At 38.4% G+C, this 20,466-nt stretch overlaps 1 protein-coding gene across 5 annotated transcripts; it reads right to left on the reverse strand.

Annotated features, from left to right (window-relative positions):
• Positions 1–796: 796 nt before the first annotated feature.
• LOC127412559 (inositol polyphosphate 5-phosphatase OCRL-like) lies at positions 797–20,286 on the reverse strand. 5 transcript variants are annotated; one of them, XM_051649009.1, is made up of 24 exons: positions 19,729–20,283; positions 18,998–19,077; positions 15,215–15,306; positions 14,883–14,921; positions 14,334–14,447; positions 13,484–13,615; positions 13,130–13,346; positions 12,884–13,042; positions 12,695–12,796; positions 12,240–12,354; positions 12,018–12,134; positions 11,501–11,682; positions 11,284–11,395; positions 10,918–11,027; positions 10,649–10,784; positions 10,454–10,564; positions 9,919–10,084; positions 9,570–9,805; positions 8,970–8,993; positions 7,423–7,539; positions 7,255–7,339; positions 6,699–6,826; positions 3,248–3,359; positions 797–3,151 (listed from the first exon to the last, which is right to left on the reverse strand). In XM_051649009.1, the coding sequence occupies exons 1-24, from the start codon at positions 19,771–19,773 to the stop codon at positions 3,027–3,029; spliced, it is 2,856 nt and encodes a 951-aa protein (XP_051504969.1). In that variant the 5' UTR covers positions 19,774–20,283; the 3' UTR covers positions 797–3,026. The 5 variants fall into 5 exon arrangements, 3 of the variants coding, with proteins under 3 accessions (XP_051504969.1, XP_051504966.1, XP_051504967.1); XM_051649006.1 differs by having other exon boundaries at positions 13,130–13,370; positions 19,729–20,282; XM_051649007.1 differs by lacking the exon at positions 8,970–8,993 and having other exon boundaries at positions 13,130–13,370; positions 19,729–20,282.
• Positions 20,287–20,466: the final 180 nt, after the last annotated feature.

A 20,466-nucleotide genomic window follows, 5' to 3' on the forward strand; every position in this document is an offset into this window, starting at 1 on the left:
CAATGTACACTGGTAATTTGTTGTTAATCTGTAATGTGGATAATGACAGTTCTGTTCTGAAGAGCTATTATTAACATAGGGTTTCACTTTAAAAAGTCATGACACTCAATACATTTACATGTTTTTTTTTTTTTGCGTAGTCGAGCTAGTCTTTATCTGTCTGTTCAAGTATACATGACACAATGCATAATCAAATATTTGAAAGAACAACAACAAATTTGGTGGGTTAATTACACATCACACATCCCGTCTTTTGGAGCATGTGTGTGCACAACCACAAAGCCAATTGTGGTCCAATTAACATGTATATATGCTGGAAGAAGCCAAGCTAGGAACACATCTTCTAGGTTAGTCCAGCTTCGCAAAAACAGACTGGAATGATTTCAGTCGGACTTCAGCATTTACATGACATTTTAAAAGACAAATTGTTGTTTTAGTCCGACCTAAATCAAACTTTTAAAGTGCATGTAAATATACTGTATGTTATCAGAACAGATTTGATAAGTTAGAGATCTTGTTCTCCACAAAAAAGCACAATTTTAATTCAACACAGTATGATAGAGCTACATTTGTAATTTTTCTGAAGAAAATACCAGAGATGATTGGCCATGCAAAATTCATTAGTAGTTGTAAGATATTCTTCTAAAAATCTTTGTGTACAGCAGAAGACTGGGATGGTATGAGAGCGAGTAAATGGTGAGAGAATTTTCATTTTTAGGTGAACTATTCCTTTAACCTTAGGTGATTGTTTAGGCAAGAACCACTAATAATAATAATAATAAAAAAGAAATCCCAATAATTTTGTCATTATATCTTTATTCCATTAAATAAATTAGATGACCCCAACCCCTCCCCCACAAATAAAACAAAGTATGTGCAAGTACCCAAATGCAAAGTACCAGAAACTTCAGACTGATCATTACAAAAATTGAATGGAAAGACTGGACAACACAATAAACAAAGAGGCAGGGTGGTGACAACAGCACACTAAAAATGTGTTAGAATAATGACCATCTGAATTCCTGCTCCTGCGATTCAGTCTCCTGCAATGAGGTCCATTCCTTCCAGAAACATCCTTTACTGCCACTGAAAAGTGAGTGATTTCAGGCCATAACTGGTTGAATAAGACAGCCAAGTTCTGGAATTTAACCATGGCCATTTCCACAGCAGAAATAAAAAAAGAACATGCAGAAAGATTAGACTGGAGCTTGTAAACATGACAGAATCTGACTGGAGACAGTGAATGAGTGGTAGTTTCTGTGGGCAATAAACTACAGCCATGTTCACTCACAGTGTGACTACTTGAGTTTTAAAGGAAAGCAGGACATTAAGACTACTGACAACTCTTTTTCATTTCTTTTTTCCTGCACTTCTTATGAGATTTTCAGGAAATACTGCTAATGGACTGGGTAAGACACGTATTTTGAGAAAAGGCTTTGGTGGTTTGTATTCCAATAATATTACAGATTTGAGATTATTTTTGATATGAGAATAACAGAACAAAGGAAGCATCCTATTCATACGCTGTAGGGAAAAAAACACACTGGCTGGATAATACTGAGCTTCTGTGGTATCCAAGATCACTTTAAATAAAAGGTTTTTGAAGGAAATAAACCTCAGCAGAATTTTAAATCAGCACTCACAAATAAGTTCAGCAGAATCCAAATGTGTACTATAATGCAAAAGAAATTAACATGTACCGGTATGTCACTACATGGAAATAGAAAGTGTAACAACACCATAGCTGAACAAAGGACACAAAGACTTGTAAACGGACACACAATTTTCCCAGTCTGGGTTAAGGATCAGTATGACATATAACATACACATTAATAGAAAACAGAAGGACCACATTTGCATCTTCATAATAGGACAAGACAATAGTAAAGCATTCAGTGAGCGCATCAGTTTAAACATTAATGTCTCTTTAGCACGACAGGATTCAGAGCAGACCTGTAAAAGAACAAGGATTCTTCCCAGTTCTCTGGATTACGTTGAGTTAATATCTAATGAAGGTAAACATATAAAAGATGGTTGTGGCATCAAAACTACAAAGGATAGAGAAACTGTTTCTGAAGCATTACCAGGCCATAAAGACAATTCATTATACGACTATTGATCTGAGGAGGACATCCAAATGTACAATGTTGTGGACAATGGTATACGAGACTGGAAAACATAACGTGCACACCACAACAGACAGAGCTGGCTGATTCATCATGATTCAGATACAATTTTGAGTAAAGATCATATATATAACTTCTGCTCTGAAAGATAGTCGATTGTCAAAGTCACCTTGTGGAAATAAAACATTTCTTTCTCTTAAAGTCAGCTCATGATTCTAATACCCATTTCAAGAGGGCAAGGGAGAAGGGGAAGCAAAGAGAGAGACCGACAGGCAGACTGAGAGAAAAGGTGCTCCAAGTTCTGATTACTGAGCCGTTCTAGAGAAAGCATTTAACCCAGCAGCAGCAGTCAATACAATGTCCTCAACATGGCTTTCCTTTAGTGTAATAAAGTCATTCTCTGAGTGTCCACGGGTCCCGATACTCATATTCACACACATTCAGTCAAATATGGTGGGATATATTGGAGTTGGCATTACAGCACTCTGCTTTAGAGGACAAAAACTGAGAAGGTGGGGTCACACATGGCATTCTAAATGCTACAGTCAAAAAGGTGAGGTTCCTTAGGGTCAAAGTGTAGTTATTAATCCTTCCAGAACCACACAGCCAGGGTGGAGATAAGTTGACACCAGAGACTACTTCTCTGGAGAAGGATTAAAAGAGCATAAAATAACAAATGGGCAGTGTATGTGCAAAAGCAGGCACTCTCCAATGCTCCCAAACTCCTATCATGGAGCTGTAAGCCTTCTTAGTGCAGGATGACCCAAATAGCTCCCAGAAGTCCAGCCACAAACACACCCCAACAGTCCAGTACAAGTCCACTCACTCCAGAACCCCTGAACATCTCCGAGAGGAGGCATGACACCTTAACCTCTGACCCTCGATCTGCAGTCAGCTCCCTCAGTCTTCATCACCTCCCATCAGAAACCCCAAGATGAAGTCATTGGCTCTTTGACGATCACTCTGTGTCTGTTTGCCAGCTAGGTTGGGTGGTGGCCGAATGAGAAGGCTTGCAAAGAGAGTAGCTTAACAGAGGTAAAAAAGAAGATTGTTGAGATACTACAGTGATGCACCTGAATATCTGTGGTCTGCTAACAATAGAGAGAGAGACTCTAACTCACCTAGGAGGTTGGCGTTCAGGTTGTTGTCAATAGAGTGTTTGAGCAATTCCCTCAAAAAGGCCATCAGGTAGCGGAACACATTGCGATGGGCCCGTGGGAGTTGAGATATTAGCTGTCATTCAGAGGAAAACAAACGGTTTACCTGATTAATTATCTTAGATCAGGGGTATTCAATTAAAGTTCCAAGAGTTCCGGTCACTAGATTTCCTTCCCTGCAAAGGTCCGGACAATAACGTACATGGTGTTAGTAGTCAGTAAAGCTATGAAATGACATTTTTTTAAATAGTAGGCCTAATTGTAAATTTCCAAGTTGGCAGTAATAGTACTTTGTAAAAGAAGAAAAAAAAACATCAAAGTCAAAACAGTCTCTCTAAAACTGGGCAAGGATTAGGACATTGGTGCTCAAGAGACAAAGCCAAAGTAGTGGGGTTTGGGGGACCTTCAACAAAATAATTTAAATATTTAAATGAGTTAATCAATCGGGAGCACTTTGTCATAAATATTAAAAGATAAAATCAACTGTTCATTTTGAAGCTGAATGACAACAGTCCAGTATTTGTGTTTGAATATTTTTAGATACTCAAGGGCTATAGGAGGCCTTGTGACTATTAAGGAAATATATTGTTTGGGGGTTCAGGGGTATCCCCAGAGAGAAAATTTTGAAAATATAAAAGTTTGAATGGACCATTTTTATATTTTCCTTAAAATGAAAATCTACCAACAACAAACACAATAGTGAAGCTTAAAAATACTGTTAGCTAAAGTTAAGTAGGCCTATAAATGGTCAGATCAAATAATGGAAACGTTCTCATGAGAACTCCACTATGCTACTAGTAAAATCACATTTTTGGTTGTTTTTCCTCACCATTTATGCAAGAGATGATCTTTGATTAATTTTCACAAAAATAATCTGTGAAAGGCTCAAAACATGCTGATTAATAAAGCTAATTTTAGATGGAAGAAGAAACTTTATTGTTTAAAGGTGTTCTGGAAGCACATTGTCCTGTCACAAACCTGGGTTAGCTGAACGGTCGGATTAATTTTGGACACATGAAGTTGAATTCACTTCGCTTCATTCTCGTTTTCTGCAGTGTGTTTTACGAAAAATGCCAGTATCCATCTATATTGCTGCTCACTGTATTTCTTCGCTATGGTCTACTGTCGTTAAAATAACTGCATCTGCAACTCTGTGCACAGCATGTGAAAGGGTATAAATGAAGCGTGTTCTGTAAAAGAGAAAAGTATTTGAGGCTACAGCACTGAAAGATCAGTGCTATCTGCGCCCGAGAGCTTGCACTGTACACAGCTCCGTTGTTTTGTCTCGACTATTACTGATCAATTGAAGTAATAGATACGGTGAGATGGGGCAGCAAATGTCGAGATGTCTTGCGATCTGGATGGAACCAATGATAGATGGTTGTCATTAGAGCATTTCAGATATAATTCTATGACCATCAATAAAGTATCAAATACAGTGGCCCCAAAAAGTATTTAAACACTTACGCCACACTTTAATGTAAGAATGTCATTGCATGGGGGCCTGGGAGCATTTAAATCGAGAGGAGCATTTAAATATGAAGATGCTTAAGACTACATGTTAAACCATAACTAATGTGACATTAATATGTGTTATCAATAATTTTATGCCTCGTTCTATGAGTAGAATTTACATGAGGTCAGTAAAAAAACCTGCTCTAAACACTCGATGATGATTTAAAGTACTAAATATGCAGTAAAACAATTTGACTTGTTTATATTCTGCATTCATGGTGATAATACACTAATATGCTATTCACGGCCAAAATATGGGCCGACTACACTCTGCTATTGTAATTTATGATAACACTGATACTATTGCAAAGATGGATGTATAAAAGAGTGTTAATGTGCAGAATAAAGACAAAAGAATGATGAAAGGGATATCTTACTTTGGGCAGATGTATGAATGCTTTTGCCGCAGATGGCACATGAGTGAATTTATGCAGCTGATTCCTTTTGTAAATAAAAAAAAAAAAAAAAAAAAAAAAAAAAACGCATGACATGGTCTTGGAAAATGTCTCTACGCAACGATCATACAGATGTGGGTATATTTGCACCAGCTCGCTAATAACTGCATGCCGGTGTGCTCATGTTGACTGATCTTAACTGACAGAACAATATAACTGAAAGATCAGTCAGACTCCAAGTAGGTGGGGCTTTAGGTCACACCTACTGATAACGTGGACCAATGGCAGTGTAAGGCTGGCACCAGAATGCCTACGTCCAAAAGGCGAAAGGTAAAAGTCAAAGAACTCTGCGAGAACCAACGTCATAAAACTCTCACACAGAAGAGCATCTCCACCCGAGACAACATATCCTACTGAATAAGGACCATAAAATTCAAATCTCACTCACATCTGTCCCCCTCTCTTACATACCTCACCTCAGGTCATTTTAGAGTCACCAAAAACTAAGTTATGACTTATCCTGTTCTGTAATGTAAAAGGTTTTCTGATCATACATCAGAAAACCGACAGAGAGTATTTAACTCTCTAAGAGAGTTAGATAGGATGATCAAATGTTAAACAAAATTTAATAATAATAACTAAGATTAGAACATGAATATATCCTTGGAAACTTTTATAATTGGAGTCAGATAAAATAAACAGGGATCATAAAATGAATAATATAGTTATTTAATTGGAACAAAATAACTTAAACTGAATGCGCACAATAAGACAGAACGTGCAGGAGACCTTCCGCCATGCCACTGGATACCGCCATTGGACAAGTGGGTGGCCCCTTACAGCAGTAAGAAGGTGTTTAGCAGCCGGTTAGAAGTTTTCCTAAAAGTTTGCCCAGGCGAGCTGTTACAAACCATTGAAACAAATTTAAAAACACTGTCTTTTTGGCCACATATTGTTCTAAAATGATGACACATGTTTGTTCTTTGATTTCGTATGAAATATATCATGGCCTTTATTGTAAAGAAAAATAGCATATGCACACTTTTAAACCAAAACATTTCAGAAGTTTGTTTGGTTTAAAATGAGAAAACATTACATATACTGTTCAAAATAGAGACACGTAGTACTTTGACATATTCTGGTTGTCAAACATTTGTGGAACATATCCAAGTGTTGAACTACACTTGTAGTTGCTCTACTAGGACACCTGTGTGAACTTTAGGGGAACTGACTTTCTGACATTCATCAAAAATCACCTCGACACAAGTTGGTTAAAGGCCATTTTGCAAAAATGGCTCAGAAGAGTGAAGTTAGTTCTGGGAAAGATCTACCATCATCTATTCACAGATTCTTCTTGGTTTGATATCTTGTTTTCTTATGTACAGAATAAAATTTAAATTACATTGTTTAGTGAGGATTAATTGTCAAAACACTTTTTGGGATCACTGTATATATTCAAGACTTTACCATAAAGTTACTATCGCTGTAAAGTGCCGTGTGCATACCTGTTTACAAAGGCGACTGTCATGAGAGTATTCAAGACAGCGCTGGTAGAGTTCATAACAAAGCACAGGCTCAGGCAGAGCTTCCAAGAAGATCAACAGAGCTTCAGCAACTGAGTGATTACAGCCAGCTAAGCAGATGTCAAGGAGAACCACTGTGAAAAGTGAGAATGCACATTTGACAGACAGAAGAAAAGTATACCAGTGAGAAAAAGGAACAGACAAAAAAAGTGCACTGTGTCTTTAAGGTTGTGTCGAGCACCTTTACAGTAAGACAGAGGGAACATTCTCAGTCTCTAAGCAGCAGAGTTCTAGAGCACAGGGATGAATTGTTTGGGAGGTCTAGCCAGTCAGAGTAGTTTTAAAGGGACGTATTCGGTCGCATTCACTGAACTGACAGGCATTAGCATTTCTATGCAAAGTAGCTCTGAAAGTGCTTAAGGAGGTCTGTCCAAATCTCCAGATAGTAAAAGGGCACTGAAGGTCCAATCTGTTGGGAAAATAACTTACTCTCTGCTCTTTATATACATTTATGTGGTCTATTCGTGTGAAAGGATACGGATGGATTCAGGAATGCTGGTATCCAGGCAGTCAATAATACTCTGTAGTTCATCTTGAAGGCCAGGGGTTTGGAAGAGGTCCTCCTAAATAAAATTAAAATCTCATTCGTTATTCTCTAATGTATAGCTAACCGCTGGTGCATTCTCACTTTATTTTGGAGTTTTACCTGTTCGCAGGCCTTTGTGTAGAGGTGATTAACAAGCAACCAGACCTCTTTGGGAATCTTCAGAGGTTTATCCTCTGTACCAGCACTGTCCAACAAGAAATTCATCCTGGATTTCTCCTGAGAAATTGAGAATGTTTTAAACACACTGAAATACAACACTGACTTGTAAATCCTGTAAAGATACTGAACAGAGGTTTAAAGGAATAGTTCACACAAAAATGAAATTCTCTCATCATTTACTCACCCTCATGCCATCCCAGACGACTTTCTATCTTCTGCAGAACACAAAGATTGTTCGAAGAATATCTCTGCTCTATAGCTCCATATAATGCAAGTGAATGGTGGCCAGAAATGTGAAGTTCCAGAGCATATAAAGGCAGCATAAAAGTAATCCATATGACTCCATTGGTAAAACCCATATATTCAGAAGCAATATGATAGGTGTGGGTGAGAAACAGATCAATACTTAAGTCCTTTTTTACTATTAATTATTTTCCCTGCCCAGTAGATGATGATATGCATGAAGAGTGTGAATTGCCCAAAAAAAAATATATGCAGATTTAGAGTACAAAAGGACTTAAATATTGATCTGTTTCTCAACCACACACATTATATAGTTTCAGAAGACATGGATTTAACCACCAGAGTCCTATGGATTACTTTTATGCTGCTTTTGTTATTTTTGAACATTCAAAGTTCTGGCCACCATTCACTTGCATTATATAGAGCTACAGACCTGAGATATTCTTCTATAAATACTCGTTTATGTTCTGTAGAAGAAAGTCATACATATCTGGAATGGCATAAGGCTGAGAAAATTATGAGACTTTTCATTTTTGGGTGAAAAATCCCTTTAAGGTGGTCAAACATTTACAGGGGTTTTTAGCTCAGAGAAGGATCACTTTGTTTAAATCTTATCACAAACATGACTACTTGAACCCTTGAAACAGACCAAAAATAATGTTACCCTGGTCACTTTCTCTCATACTCACTCACACACACGCACACGCATGCACACACAAAGAGAAACTTGTCAAGTGGAGAACAGTGACAGCCTCAAGACCCCTGTACAATATTAGAGGACTCATGCAATAAGCATGAATGAAGCTCAAAGCTGCAGCTCATGCTGAGCCACAGAGGAGAATCTAGGCAAGATCACAGTATAAAAAACAACTCTGAAGAACAGTCAACTCCAAACTACAAACACTATGATTTGTGAGGCTGGTTGCACCATGCTGTGAGCTGTTTCCTTTCTCTACTAATCTAATATTGCTGGCTGGTGCACAGTGAGTTGGGCAGGGAAAGGAGGGGTAGAATTCAAGAGAGAATGAAGCCAACTGAGCAATGCAGCAAGCTGACCTGGGTGACTGAGACAGCATGTCGTTCAAAATGACAGAATGTGCAAGGACTGATACACCATCACACTGGGACACAAATGTAAAAACAGGACAAAAATCACCCTCATTTACACATGTAGGGACCAATATTTCATTCTGTCCTAATGCATGATCTAATTAATCTACTCTGAAGATGAAGAAGGGCTTTACCTTTTCCATGCAGCTATCCTCTCCCTGAGAATCATGCAGCCCCAGAGTGATTGGTTGGAAAGAAGTGGTCAGAGCAGAAAAAAGTGAGGGAGGGAGGAGAGGTGAGACAATAGAGAAACATTGTGTAATCATTGAGAATACAGAGCCAGTATTGCATAATCACAGATGAGCAGCTTCCAGCTACCAACAGTGATCAGTTGGACCTGGAATAGTGGAGCGATAGAAACAGCAGAAAACAACTAAAGATGATTGACTACTCTCTAAATGAAAAACTAATCACATTTGAAAAAATGTGAAAATCGTCCCACATGAGAGCAGTTTGCATGATGACTAATTGTTGCTAAACCAGTCGTATCTCATTAAGACATTAACTTTATACTTGGCTTCCTTAAAATAGAAATATGCCAAACCTGAAAGTCTTCCCTGGTCTGAACTTTGATCCAGTGTAACTGTATGTGAACAAAGTTACTTTACAAAAGCCAAATGCTGCTGCATCTTTTCATCCTGCAGATGGAAAGGATGGGGATTTTTGCACTTTACCTAGCTCTGATATTGCCATGTTAATATTCTGTCTAACAGCAGCTGTTTGCTGTCCCTCACCAGGTCAATTAGTTTAGTGATGGGGATCTCGCGAATGGGCTTCTTCATACGGCACAGCGTCTCAAGAGAAGTTCCAAAGCAGCTGGGCAGGTAATTCCCAGAGATAGTGATGAAGTAGTCTTTCCCTCGGTCCAGGTGAAGCACCAGAATGTCCTCGATTTTATCCTCACCAGAATTTAGCAGAGTCACAGAGTCTTTACTGACATACACCTCCAAGAAGATTTCCATTGTCTCATCTGTGAGGAACGTGAATATTTGGGACAAATCAGAAGGATTAAACATGTTCTCTACAGCATAGTTAAGTCACAAATGCAATGAAATGCAATATATATATGACAGAGATACTCACTGGGGTCTAGTACACCCTCGTTGGGTTCAGCACGTAGCCAGTGCTTACAGTACTGTGAGTCATTGAGTTTGGGAATGAAGGCGAAGGTGCAGGCGACCTGTCCATCATTAGTGATGAGAAAACTCTGACGCTGCAGCTGACGGAACTTTATGTTCTCAAAAGTAAACTAAGGGATAAAGTTAAAACTTAATGAGGCTACAAATGCATGCACTTATTTCTCATAATTACAAAATAGCCTCAAGTGTGCGCATATGCAGTGTTTCCAAGTGATGCTGATCAGTTTGTTTTTAGTGCACTTTTCAGTCTCAAGACACATTTCTGCCTTGACTGCCACAGTGCATTGAGCTTTAAAGCAATTATGGCACATGCGATTAGGCTATAATCCACTCATAGTCCAGAGAAGTGCTAACATCGTGAAAACATATCAATCCTCTACTGATCTATAAAAATAAAAAAAAAAGAGGCAGGCCAGTAGATCGATGCAGAGTGAGTTTGTCGGGGGATACTCTGCCCTGTCTGGCACCCCATTACTCACCTCCCGGCAGGTTAGGGACAGAGAAGGAAGAAAGTCATTTTCCATTCTGTCCATGTCCCGCACGATCTCTTCAAACACCTTCTTGTAGCGCTGCTCATTTACCATCTTCACCTGTAGAAGACACAAACACACAAATAATCTATGCAATGCTCACAAACTCTGTTAGAGGAGCATGACTGAGGGAGTGAAGCTCACCCCGACACTGAAGAGGGAGCTGACGGGTTTGTGGTCACTGGTCTTCAGCTCCATGTGACTGCGATAGTGAAGCTGCTTCACGTTGCTCCCTCTCCAGAGGATACGGTCACACCAAGCAGGGACTCGACACTTCCCACTGTGCCCATACACCAGAGAACACAACCAAACCATGCCATGTCAATCTCATTCATTACATTTTTAGGAAAAACTTTAAAAGCAAGTGATCAAACACATCATATATGTCTAGGAAGATATTCTAAAAACTTTACCTTGAGTCCCATCGATCTGATTTAGAATCAAATTTGTAAGTTGGGATGAAATTAATCTCCCCTTCCATGAAATCAGTGAAGGCAAGTTTAGTTATTCTCTGGAGGTTCAGCTGGCAAAGTGAAACAGGAGATGCTATTATGTGCACTTCCAAAGCAAAAAATGGAAGCAAGTCTATATATAACTACCACTTAAAGAACTGCCATGTATAAACATTGCAAAAAGGAAAGAGGAAACAATAAAGAATACCACAGAAACATCTTAAAAAAAGATCTTCTACTTGGTTCTTATGGATCCTTTTAATCATTCAAGTGTATTTTGCTCCATGAAATGACTATTACTGGAGAAGCGTCATCCCCAGGCCTCACCTGATCATACTGTTGAAGCTTCCGTAGCTCATTGACAGCAATAAGTCTTTTCACCTCCCCTGCATCAGGCAAACACAGCCTGTAGTTGAGATCTCCAAGCCAAATCACCACACTTAAAAGGAGAAATAATCATTGAACTATTGCGTATAGGTACAATATCAGAAATGTGTTTAGAGATGAGGCTACACTGAATGACTCATTGGTCTCAGACACTCACTCATGTTTAACTATACTGAGAGGGGGTAAGTCCAGCAGGTGGAAGCTCATGCGGGCACAGATGTCTTTGTAGTCCTGGTTCCGACGTTCAAAGTCATCCACATGTGCCGCCAAGTGAGAGTTTACAAAGCAGAAGCTGGTATTGTGAAACACAAAGCGCACGGCAACTCCTCCTTTATTTCCCTATAAAATAATAAGTATATAAGAGCAATAAAATCACATTGAGCTCATATCATAAGGCCTAACTAACTATACTTGATTCTAATTGGTTAATCGTGGCATTGAGCAGTAAATTTTTGTGTAATGACTAACTTATTTGTTTGGCAAGTAGCCGTGTTATGAGATAATGTACAGTCCACTTCGCATCAGGAAGTTTTTGCGGTAATGGCTGGTTGAAAGCACATTATCACTTTCATATACAATCATCAACCAAGAGATATGCATTCTAAAGAAAGAAAGGGCAGCAAGCTCTTCCTGTTTTGACACGCCAATTCTTGTTTAAACAAATTTAAACATACCATTTTATTCATGAGACCAGTTCCCACTGACTCAGAAGCCACGTCTCTTATGTGATGCTTGTGTGCTTTGTTGACATACACCACCAGCATCATTCCAACCAGGCGAATAATACGAATCTGCCGACAGGATTCAGAGCTTCGTGAAAGGTTCAGTAACAAAAAATGAAAAAGTAAAAGGCAAAAAAACTGACTGGATAGGGCAATCAGCTGTCTCTCACTCACCCGTTTGTATTTGGCTTTAGGGTGGAGACATCTCTCTACTGCCTCAACCCACAATTGTTCTTTAGATGAATCCATATAGAAAAATGCCTCTGTGCTCAGGTCCAGCTCCTGAAATCTGCCAAATAACAGAATAATTCAAGCAAATCACTATGACCATAATCAATCTAAACGACGAATGGACACTAATGGTTTATGAGAGCAGGTTTTAAAGGTGGAGTATGCCACTAGCATCACCAAAAAGAACTGCACCAATAATGATAATTTTCTTATGACTAATAATAATTTTCAAACAGGTTTCAAAAACAATCTTATTAAGATGGTTTTACCTGCTCTCTGCTTTTTTTCTTTTTTTGGCAAATGTCACTGACTAAGATACATTTTAAATAGTGTACAATATGTTATGCACACTATGACAGTGAAGATGAGTGCCAGGTCTTATGTTCTCTGCCACTCACCCCAGTGCATAAACATCCGGAGGGTCTGGGACACAGCATAGCCAGGGCTCCAGACTGCTGTCAGGGGATTGACCGTTCACATTCCATGTGCCCATGAAGAACCTGTACAATACAGTGGAATTAACCTAATAACTGGAATCGGTCAAAACAGAATCATTTGTGGGATGCCTTTAAGCATGTGGAATTTACTTGAAGTGCTGAATGTTCACATATTCTTTCTCCTTCTTGCTCAGGTGATACTTGAGCAGGCCTTCCCTTGAGCTTGTGTGGCTGCCCATCATGGTCTGTCTCATACTGTAGTTAGATGGGCTGTCAGACAAGGAAATGGAGCAGTCTACAGAGTGACACCTACAATGAAACACAGCAATGAGTTTAACAGTGTTGAAAATCCACAGGCTTCAGCAACAGAGTACATTCCAGACTAGTAACACTCACTCATGTCTGACAGGTGTAGCATTCTGTGTTGGCAGTGGCCTTTCTTTGGTGGTTGGGCCTGCCGTGAGGTTAGTTGAAGGTGTGTGTGTGCCTTTCCGAGGGGGAAGAGGGGGCACTGGAGGTGGTGGCGGCTCTCGTTGTGCAATGATACGGTTTTGCTGGTTCTTCTTTTCTTCCACTTTTAAAGAATGGTTAAAATTTTCCTCAAAGCCAAAATCTGTGACAAGCGAAAGGGCAGAGTCTGTACAAATTGAGAGGAAAAGAGCAGTAAGACTGTAAGTGACAGAGCAATCACCAACAATTAATTCTTTGATATATCTGACAAAATATAAAGTGCCATTTTTTATTCCATACCTGTTTTTAAGGGCTGTGCTAAAGTGCTGTTGTTGATGTTGTTTGAAGTGTATTTGGAGGTTCCTCTTTGAGGTGGGATTGGAACAGGTACAACAGGCTCCACCTTCTTGGGCAATGAACTTCTTCCCTTAGCTGAAGGTAGACCATTTCATTTTTTAATATTTTAACATAATAAATGAAGTGATGGCATGAACTTTTAAAACTAGAAGAAAAAAACTTAAAAAAATGACAAATTCTTTACCAGTGATAATTTGATGCAAAGAGGGATTGTGACAAAGCTGAAAAATCATTCTATTCATTCTGACATCATAGTAGATGACATCATAATAGAAGATATAGATAGATAGATAGAAAGATAGATAAATCTTCTTCTAGTAATAAAAAAGAATTACAATTATTTTTAAAAAGATCTTTGACTGACTAGAATATTCTGACACGAGTGCTCTTACTTAGCTTCCCAAATTAAATCTTTTACAAAATTTCAAACCTCTGTGTCCTCTATGTGGACTTTGGCACACACTGAAAAAATTATGTATTGGCCACATGAAAATCATGAAAATATACTACAATTTCAAGAACAAATCCCATTTCTCTCAAGAAAGAGCTTGAAAGACAAACTTGTGCTGAGCTGAATGACAACAAGCAGTGTGGTAAGAAGTAAAACCAGGTTGGAGCAGGTTTGCTAACCTCTGAGCTGACCTCTGGATTGTGGACATGCAACAATGAAAGCTAAAGTAAACCAACACCAAAGAATTATAACTCTCAGAATGTGTGCCTGACATTAAGGTCAAACTCTTCCAGGAAGCATGTTTGTGGCGGCATCCCGTGCAGGGAAAATGAGGTGTATCACCTTGCTGTTTGGCCTTCATCACATGCTGAATGAAGGATTGTGTGTGCACGTTATCCTGCAGCTCCAGCAGTAACTCTGGAGTTTGTTCGCCTCGAAGACGTATCCGTACCGTTGCTGTTGAGGAACAGTATCAAATTCTCACATCCATTTACCACAGCAATATATTCTATTCTTTTGGCAAAAGCAATCTGTTCGAGTAAATCGTTACAGTTATTAATTAGGGCAGTATGCATTAAGAAACCTCTCTGAAAAAAAAAACCATGAAATAAACCCTAGTACCAATAAGGCACCATTTAAAACAATTTATATGAAAATATTTAATGGATAAGAGTACCAAGCAATAATCTGCTTATGGCCAGATCCATATGATTCAACTTAAAATCATGTAACAATTTTTTTTTTAACGCCTTACACATGGTGCAGCACTTGATTTGTATGCTATGCTACCTGCTGATGTCATCACCACAAAACACTATAAAAATAAGGCTCATAAGAGGAACAATATCTAACAAACAAAAAAAGATAGATATTGGCAAATTAAAAACTTACTGTTAAAAGAGATGTCAATGAGAAGCGCTTCTTCAGCCTCTAAAATGGGATGTAAAAGAAAATTTGGGACGGTTATGCACAAGCACGTGCCATGGCTTTCTGAGGACTGTACCAGGATACAGAAAACATAACCTGCTGTCTCTCAGTAACAAATGTTATTCAAATATTTGATCAAGGGAGAGAGATTTTATCATTCACACAGCGCTAATTATGTTGACAGAGACCAAAGGTGAGTTTGTACAGGTACAGAATTATTAAAATGCCAAGAGAACAACTGTATTCACACTGTTACAGAGACTTTCCATAAGCTATTGAGTCAATGAGGACCTTACCTCGAACTAGCTGAAAATGGTTATTGATGGGGATGGACAGCTGGGGCACAGGACTTAATACAATTGCATCAGGGTTTGCCAGAATATCCAACCTAACAACAAGAGATCCATTCATATAATCTCATACAAGAGCACATAAACTACTTTCTTCAGGAAACAAATTTCCTATAGGAATTCATCATATTTTACTCTGATTTTCTAGGACTGTAACTTACACTCACTGAGCACTTTATTAGGAACACCTGTACACCTACTTATCCATGCGATTTTCTAATCAGCCAATTGTGTGGCAGCATTGCAAAGCATAAAATCATACAGATACGGGTCAGGAGCTTCAGTAAATGTTCACATCAGCCATCAGAATGGGGAAAAAATTTTATCTCAGTGATTTTGACCGTGGCATGATTGTTGGTTCCAGAAGGGCTGGTCTGAGTATTTCTGTAACCGCTGATCTCCTGGGATTTCCACACACAACAGTCTCTAGAATTTACTCGGAATGGTGCCAAAAACAAAAAACATCCAGTGAGTAGAAGTTCTTTGGACGGAAACGCCTTGTTGATGAGAGAGGTCAACAGAGAATGGCCAGACTGGTTCGAGCTGACAGAAAGGCTACGGTAACTCAGATAACCACTCTGTACAATTGTATTGAGCAGAATAGCATCTATGAGCTGAATGCCCTATAAAATGAAAGACTTCTCTTTACTTTTATTCTAAAGAAATACACTCCGATTACAAACTGAACCAAAACTGAGGGACAACAACATTTCTGGTCACTTAATGAGTTTAGCATATGCCAAAAAAATAGGTATGTCTCATATTTCCACTATGGTCCAGCATAATCTTATCTCATCAAAAATGTAGCTTTCAGAATGCAGAGGGAGAAAAAGTCTCATGGAAATGCAGTAGGCTAAATGCATATTGGAGGGATAATTGCAGTCCATATTTCACTCTCTGACAATAACAGCATCAGGTTCTTCTCAACATGGTCATACCTCCATTTCACTCCATGGGAAATTCAATTACGGTGGATGATTGGAAAAACAGATTTTCCTGCTTGAGTGTGCTCCCCAAACATATGGAGGCAAGACTAAAACCCCTGTGCTTCCAGTGAGCCCCTTCTCTCTCTCCATCTCATAAGACTTTAATTGCTGTAATGGATGCTGTTACCAGGAACAATCATAATGATCATAATGATGCGCTGTAATGTAAACAGAGAGCTTGTGAGTCACAAGGCGTCCTCGCTGCACACTCAAAAGCGCAAAACTGCAAGATAACATGGGTACAATTTTAGTTTATGACATCAAACAGTTTAAACATATTTAACTGCAACTTTTTAAGTAATTTCAGACAGAATCAGCAAAAGGCTTTAATCTCTCCAAAGCACCTCAAATACGGATGAATCAGTAATCGTCTTGCATTGCATTATTAATGCAGCGCTTTGATGGCTGTAACAGCAGCGGTGCATTAATGGACTAAACTTAAAGCAAGAAATGTCTTGCAGAGGGTTTTACTGTGCTATTAATGACTGTGAACATTAATCACTTTTAAGCACAGCAAGCTATAATCACGCAAAAACGCTCTAAGAAATTGCGTCTCTCAATTAATTTGAGAATTGCGTCTCCCATTAAAACCACCACCACTCAAATATAAATGTATGAAAGTAGTTGACCTCACTAATCGACTAGTCAGTGGTTTGACGACTAGTCAACCACCGTGGCACATAACACCTACTGCCTAACATCTCATTTTGTATTCCACAGAAGAAAGTCATACAGGTTTGGAATAACATCAGGATGAGTAAATGATGACATAATTTAAATTTATTGGTGAACAATCACACTAAACTCTATAAAGATGCTCAGATGAGTTCAGGATAAAGACTTGATTCTGACACCACATGAAGGGCTCGTATATCAACCATTTACTTTCTACAAATAATGTTTGTGACCTCTTTTGCCAATTGAGTGCTGTGAGTAAAGTGGAGTGTGTACACTTTTAATGCAGTTAAAGAGTTTGCATGCTCATGTGATACGTATTAGGCTCTAGGACACAGAGTAGGAATGCAGGATAATGGGTAGCATGCTGGCATCTACACAGCTGATCAAACACATAGTCTTTTCACATACACGCATGCTGCCTCAACACTATCTGATCACAGAGCCTTCACACATCCATTGCAACCTGTATTTAGGTCCATATATAATAATTATGGCTGTTGATTTAACACGTTAATTCAGTGTGATTAATTATAAAAAAGAACGCATTAAAAAAAATTATGCAATTTATCTTGTCCCCGGACTGTAATAAGGATTATTTCTTCCATCTGAGCAATTCAAGCTTGAAGTACCACCTGTTTTCTCCAGGGGCAGCAAGCGAAACTTCAGCTGTTTGGGCAAAGCGCTTATACAACCACAATCACCGACAGCAGTCAACACAAGATGAGAACATGTTCTTGCGTTCAAACACAGCTTGATGGAGCAAACATACGAACGCAGGGATCGCAAGACGTGTTTTTATAAGTTTCAAACTATGTTTAACTTGACAGTGACCTAAAAACGGTATGTTCATAATAAATCTCTCTCTGACTGATTGACGAATTCAGTTGCAAAATGAATTGTGTGAACTGTAGGCCAACGATAGGCTTATGTTCAAATATATGGAAATAAACAATAAATTGCATACTAAAGCCACTTTTTGAATTGTCTTTTTGGTAACACTTTACAATAAAGTTCCATTCGTTAATATTAGTTAATGCATTAGGTATCATGAAAAAACAATTAACAATACATTGTTTACAGCATTTATTAATCTTTGTTAATATTAGTTACTAAAAATACAATCGTTGATTGTTAGTTCATGTTAGCTCATAGTGCATTCACTAATGTTAACAAACACAACTTTTGATTTGAGAAATATTAGTACATGTTGAAATTAACATTAAGATTAATAAAAGCTGTAAATGTATTGTGCATTGTTAGTTCATGTTAACTAATGTTATTAACAAATGGAACCTTTTTGTAGAGTGTTACCGTCTATTTTAATGCTTTACTAGTGTGCCACAATGATGAAATGCATTTTAATTATCTATATTATTATTTTTATAATAGATATAGTGTATTTATAATTGTTTAAATATAACTATTTATAAGCATTTAATCATTATATATTGAATTATTGTTATTTTAGGGGCTTTCTTAGCAAATATTTATATATGCGATTAATTTGATGAATTAATCGGCATACCATGTAATTAATTTGATTAAAAATTTTAATCGATTGACAGCCCTAATAATAATCATGACCTTTAAAGCTCCGGAGTGTTGTGGAGTTTCAGGGCCAGAACCAAGAATTAGATCACCACACATTAGATTAAAAGGCAAAGATATCACTGGGTTTGTAATCAGCCTTATTAAAACGTTACATCCGATCTAGTAAAACAGCAGCCTGTTAAGCCAGCTGCACTCTCCATATAACGATGGTGGTAAGAAAAGTAGTAGACTGCCTATGTGTTTGTGGAATTGGTTGCTAATCATGTAGAAAAGGCCAAAGACAACCAGATAATCATTAAGGTAATAACATGGACACACACACAAAGTCTAACAGATGTTTTGTTATCCTGACACCTGCTTTGATGCTCACATCTGACTAAATCTGAACACTCTGAGTCTTATAAAAACATTTTTGCAACTAATCCTGTTAAACAAAGAAAAAAAGTACTTTAGTAGTTTTGAATAAAGTAGAATGCATCACTGATATAAGAAGAAAAAAAGAGACTATACTTACGTGAACTGTCCAGAACACTCTAACAGGGACAGGAGTCTCGGTTCTTTCTGCCCGCCTCTGAGCTCATGCCCTCTAACAGTCTGAAAAATTACAGTCAAGGGTGGAATTAAATTGCTAGAAAGGAAAAGGGAAACAGGGTATAAAAACCTAAAGTGTGTGACGCCTGATTGTTGTTCCATGCCCTCTCCCTCTCACACAAAAAAATCATATAACTAGTGGACTTTATATAATTTCGTTAGGTAAGTGATTTGACATGGCAGGAAATCATGATCATACTGCAATATAGGGCTGAAATGGGGTTTAAATATAAAGATCTTCACTGTGATTGAAGAACTTTGTTATTCTCATCATAAACTGCAGCTTTTTCTGTTGCATGTGTAATGTAATATCTCACAAGCGGTGTTTTCTCATATATACACATATACCAAGACAATCTCATACAATTATAGTGTATCCAAAAGTTATTCCTGAGAAATGCCATTATGTTTGCATTACCATAAGCTTACATACTACATATGTCTAATTTCTGTCTAAGAACATAGAGAGAACACCAAAACGAACGGAAAACACTGTATTCCGTACAGCCTCTTTAAGACACCGACGAGACAAAAATAAACATTGAATCGTTACCTCTGCAACTGTGCTAACATGACATTGCTAAATGACTTTTAAAGAGACAACTGCTGCTATGACGCTCTTCACATGAACGACCAAGCTCTGAAAAAGGATACAATCAAACATTTGCTCTCAGAAATCCCGAGTGAAGACTCCATCATGAATGTTGTTAAATGTTTTGAATTAAAGCCGTCAGGCGTCTAGCTAGCTAACACAATCAACTCAACGCGAGCGTTTGCTCATGTCAGGTTCCACCCCTCACAGCGGCCTTCCGGGAAGGTCGTGATATACAAACAGTTCTGTATTTTAAATGGACTTAATGGAGCAAGGTTGGCTCGCGCTCGGAGGGATTAAACTCGCCAAATGGCTTTTGAATTAAATCCACTACACGTTATATCAATGTGCACGCGCTCCATCAAAGAGGAGTGACGTAGACGCTAGAGAGCCGGGTGCAGTGTGAAAATAAACTCAGGGATGAGGTCTCTGGTCCGGAGAAAATGACACCTATCGAATGTGTGTGGAGTTTGGGGTGAAACCGCAATAGCCGTAACGACTGTTGTCTCGTCACGTTATAAAGTCGATGATATCTCAGAATGTATTCAGGTTTAGCTTGCAAAATATATGGCAAACATCACCAGTCATGTATTTGTTTCGAAGTCATCGTCACAGCACGGTTGTATGGGCTGCTCGCAGACGTCAATGATGCGCAGCCTTTTCGCATATTCGCAGTAAACGCAGTACGGATGACCGGACTGTTTAAATATTTGTCTATGCAAATCGCAAATATCAAAAGGGATATGAAGCTAATGAGTATAATTTTTGTTACATGATTTTTCTTTCAGAGAGAATAATGT

This window comes from Myxocyprinus asiaticus, chromosome 22 (assembly GCF_019703515.2).
Source record: "Myxocyprinus asiaticus isolate MX2 ecotype Aquarium Trade chromosome 22, UBuf_Myxa_2, whole genome shotgun sequence".
In the NCBI taxonomy this organism is placed as follows: domain Eukaryota; kingdom Metazoa; phylum Chordata; class Actinopteri; order Cypriniformes; family Catostomidae; genus Myxocyprinus; species Myxocyprinus asiaticus.

What these genes read in the sequence shown, in the direction of transcription:
- LOC127412559 (XM_051649006.1), bottom strand. Translation starts at nt 19,773, where the DNA reads ATGATGGAGTCTTCACTCGGGATTTCTGAGAGCAAATGTTTGATT. An exon ending in GATGAAGGCCAAACAGCAAG is followed by an intron (nt 13,616 to 14,333) that starts GTGATACACCTC and finishes GTCTACCTTCAG; the next exon opens with CTAAGGGAAGAAGTTCATTG. An exon ending in CGAGGGTGTACTAGACCCCA is followed by an intron (nt 9,806 to 9,918) that starts GTGAGTATCTCT and finishes CGTTCCTCACAG; the next exon opens with ATGAGACAATGGAAATCTTC.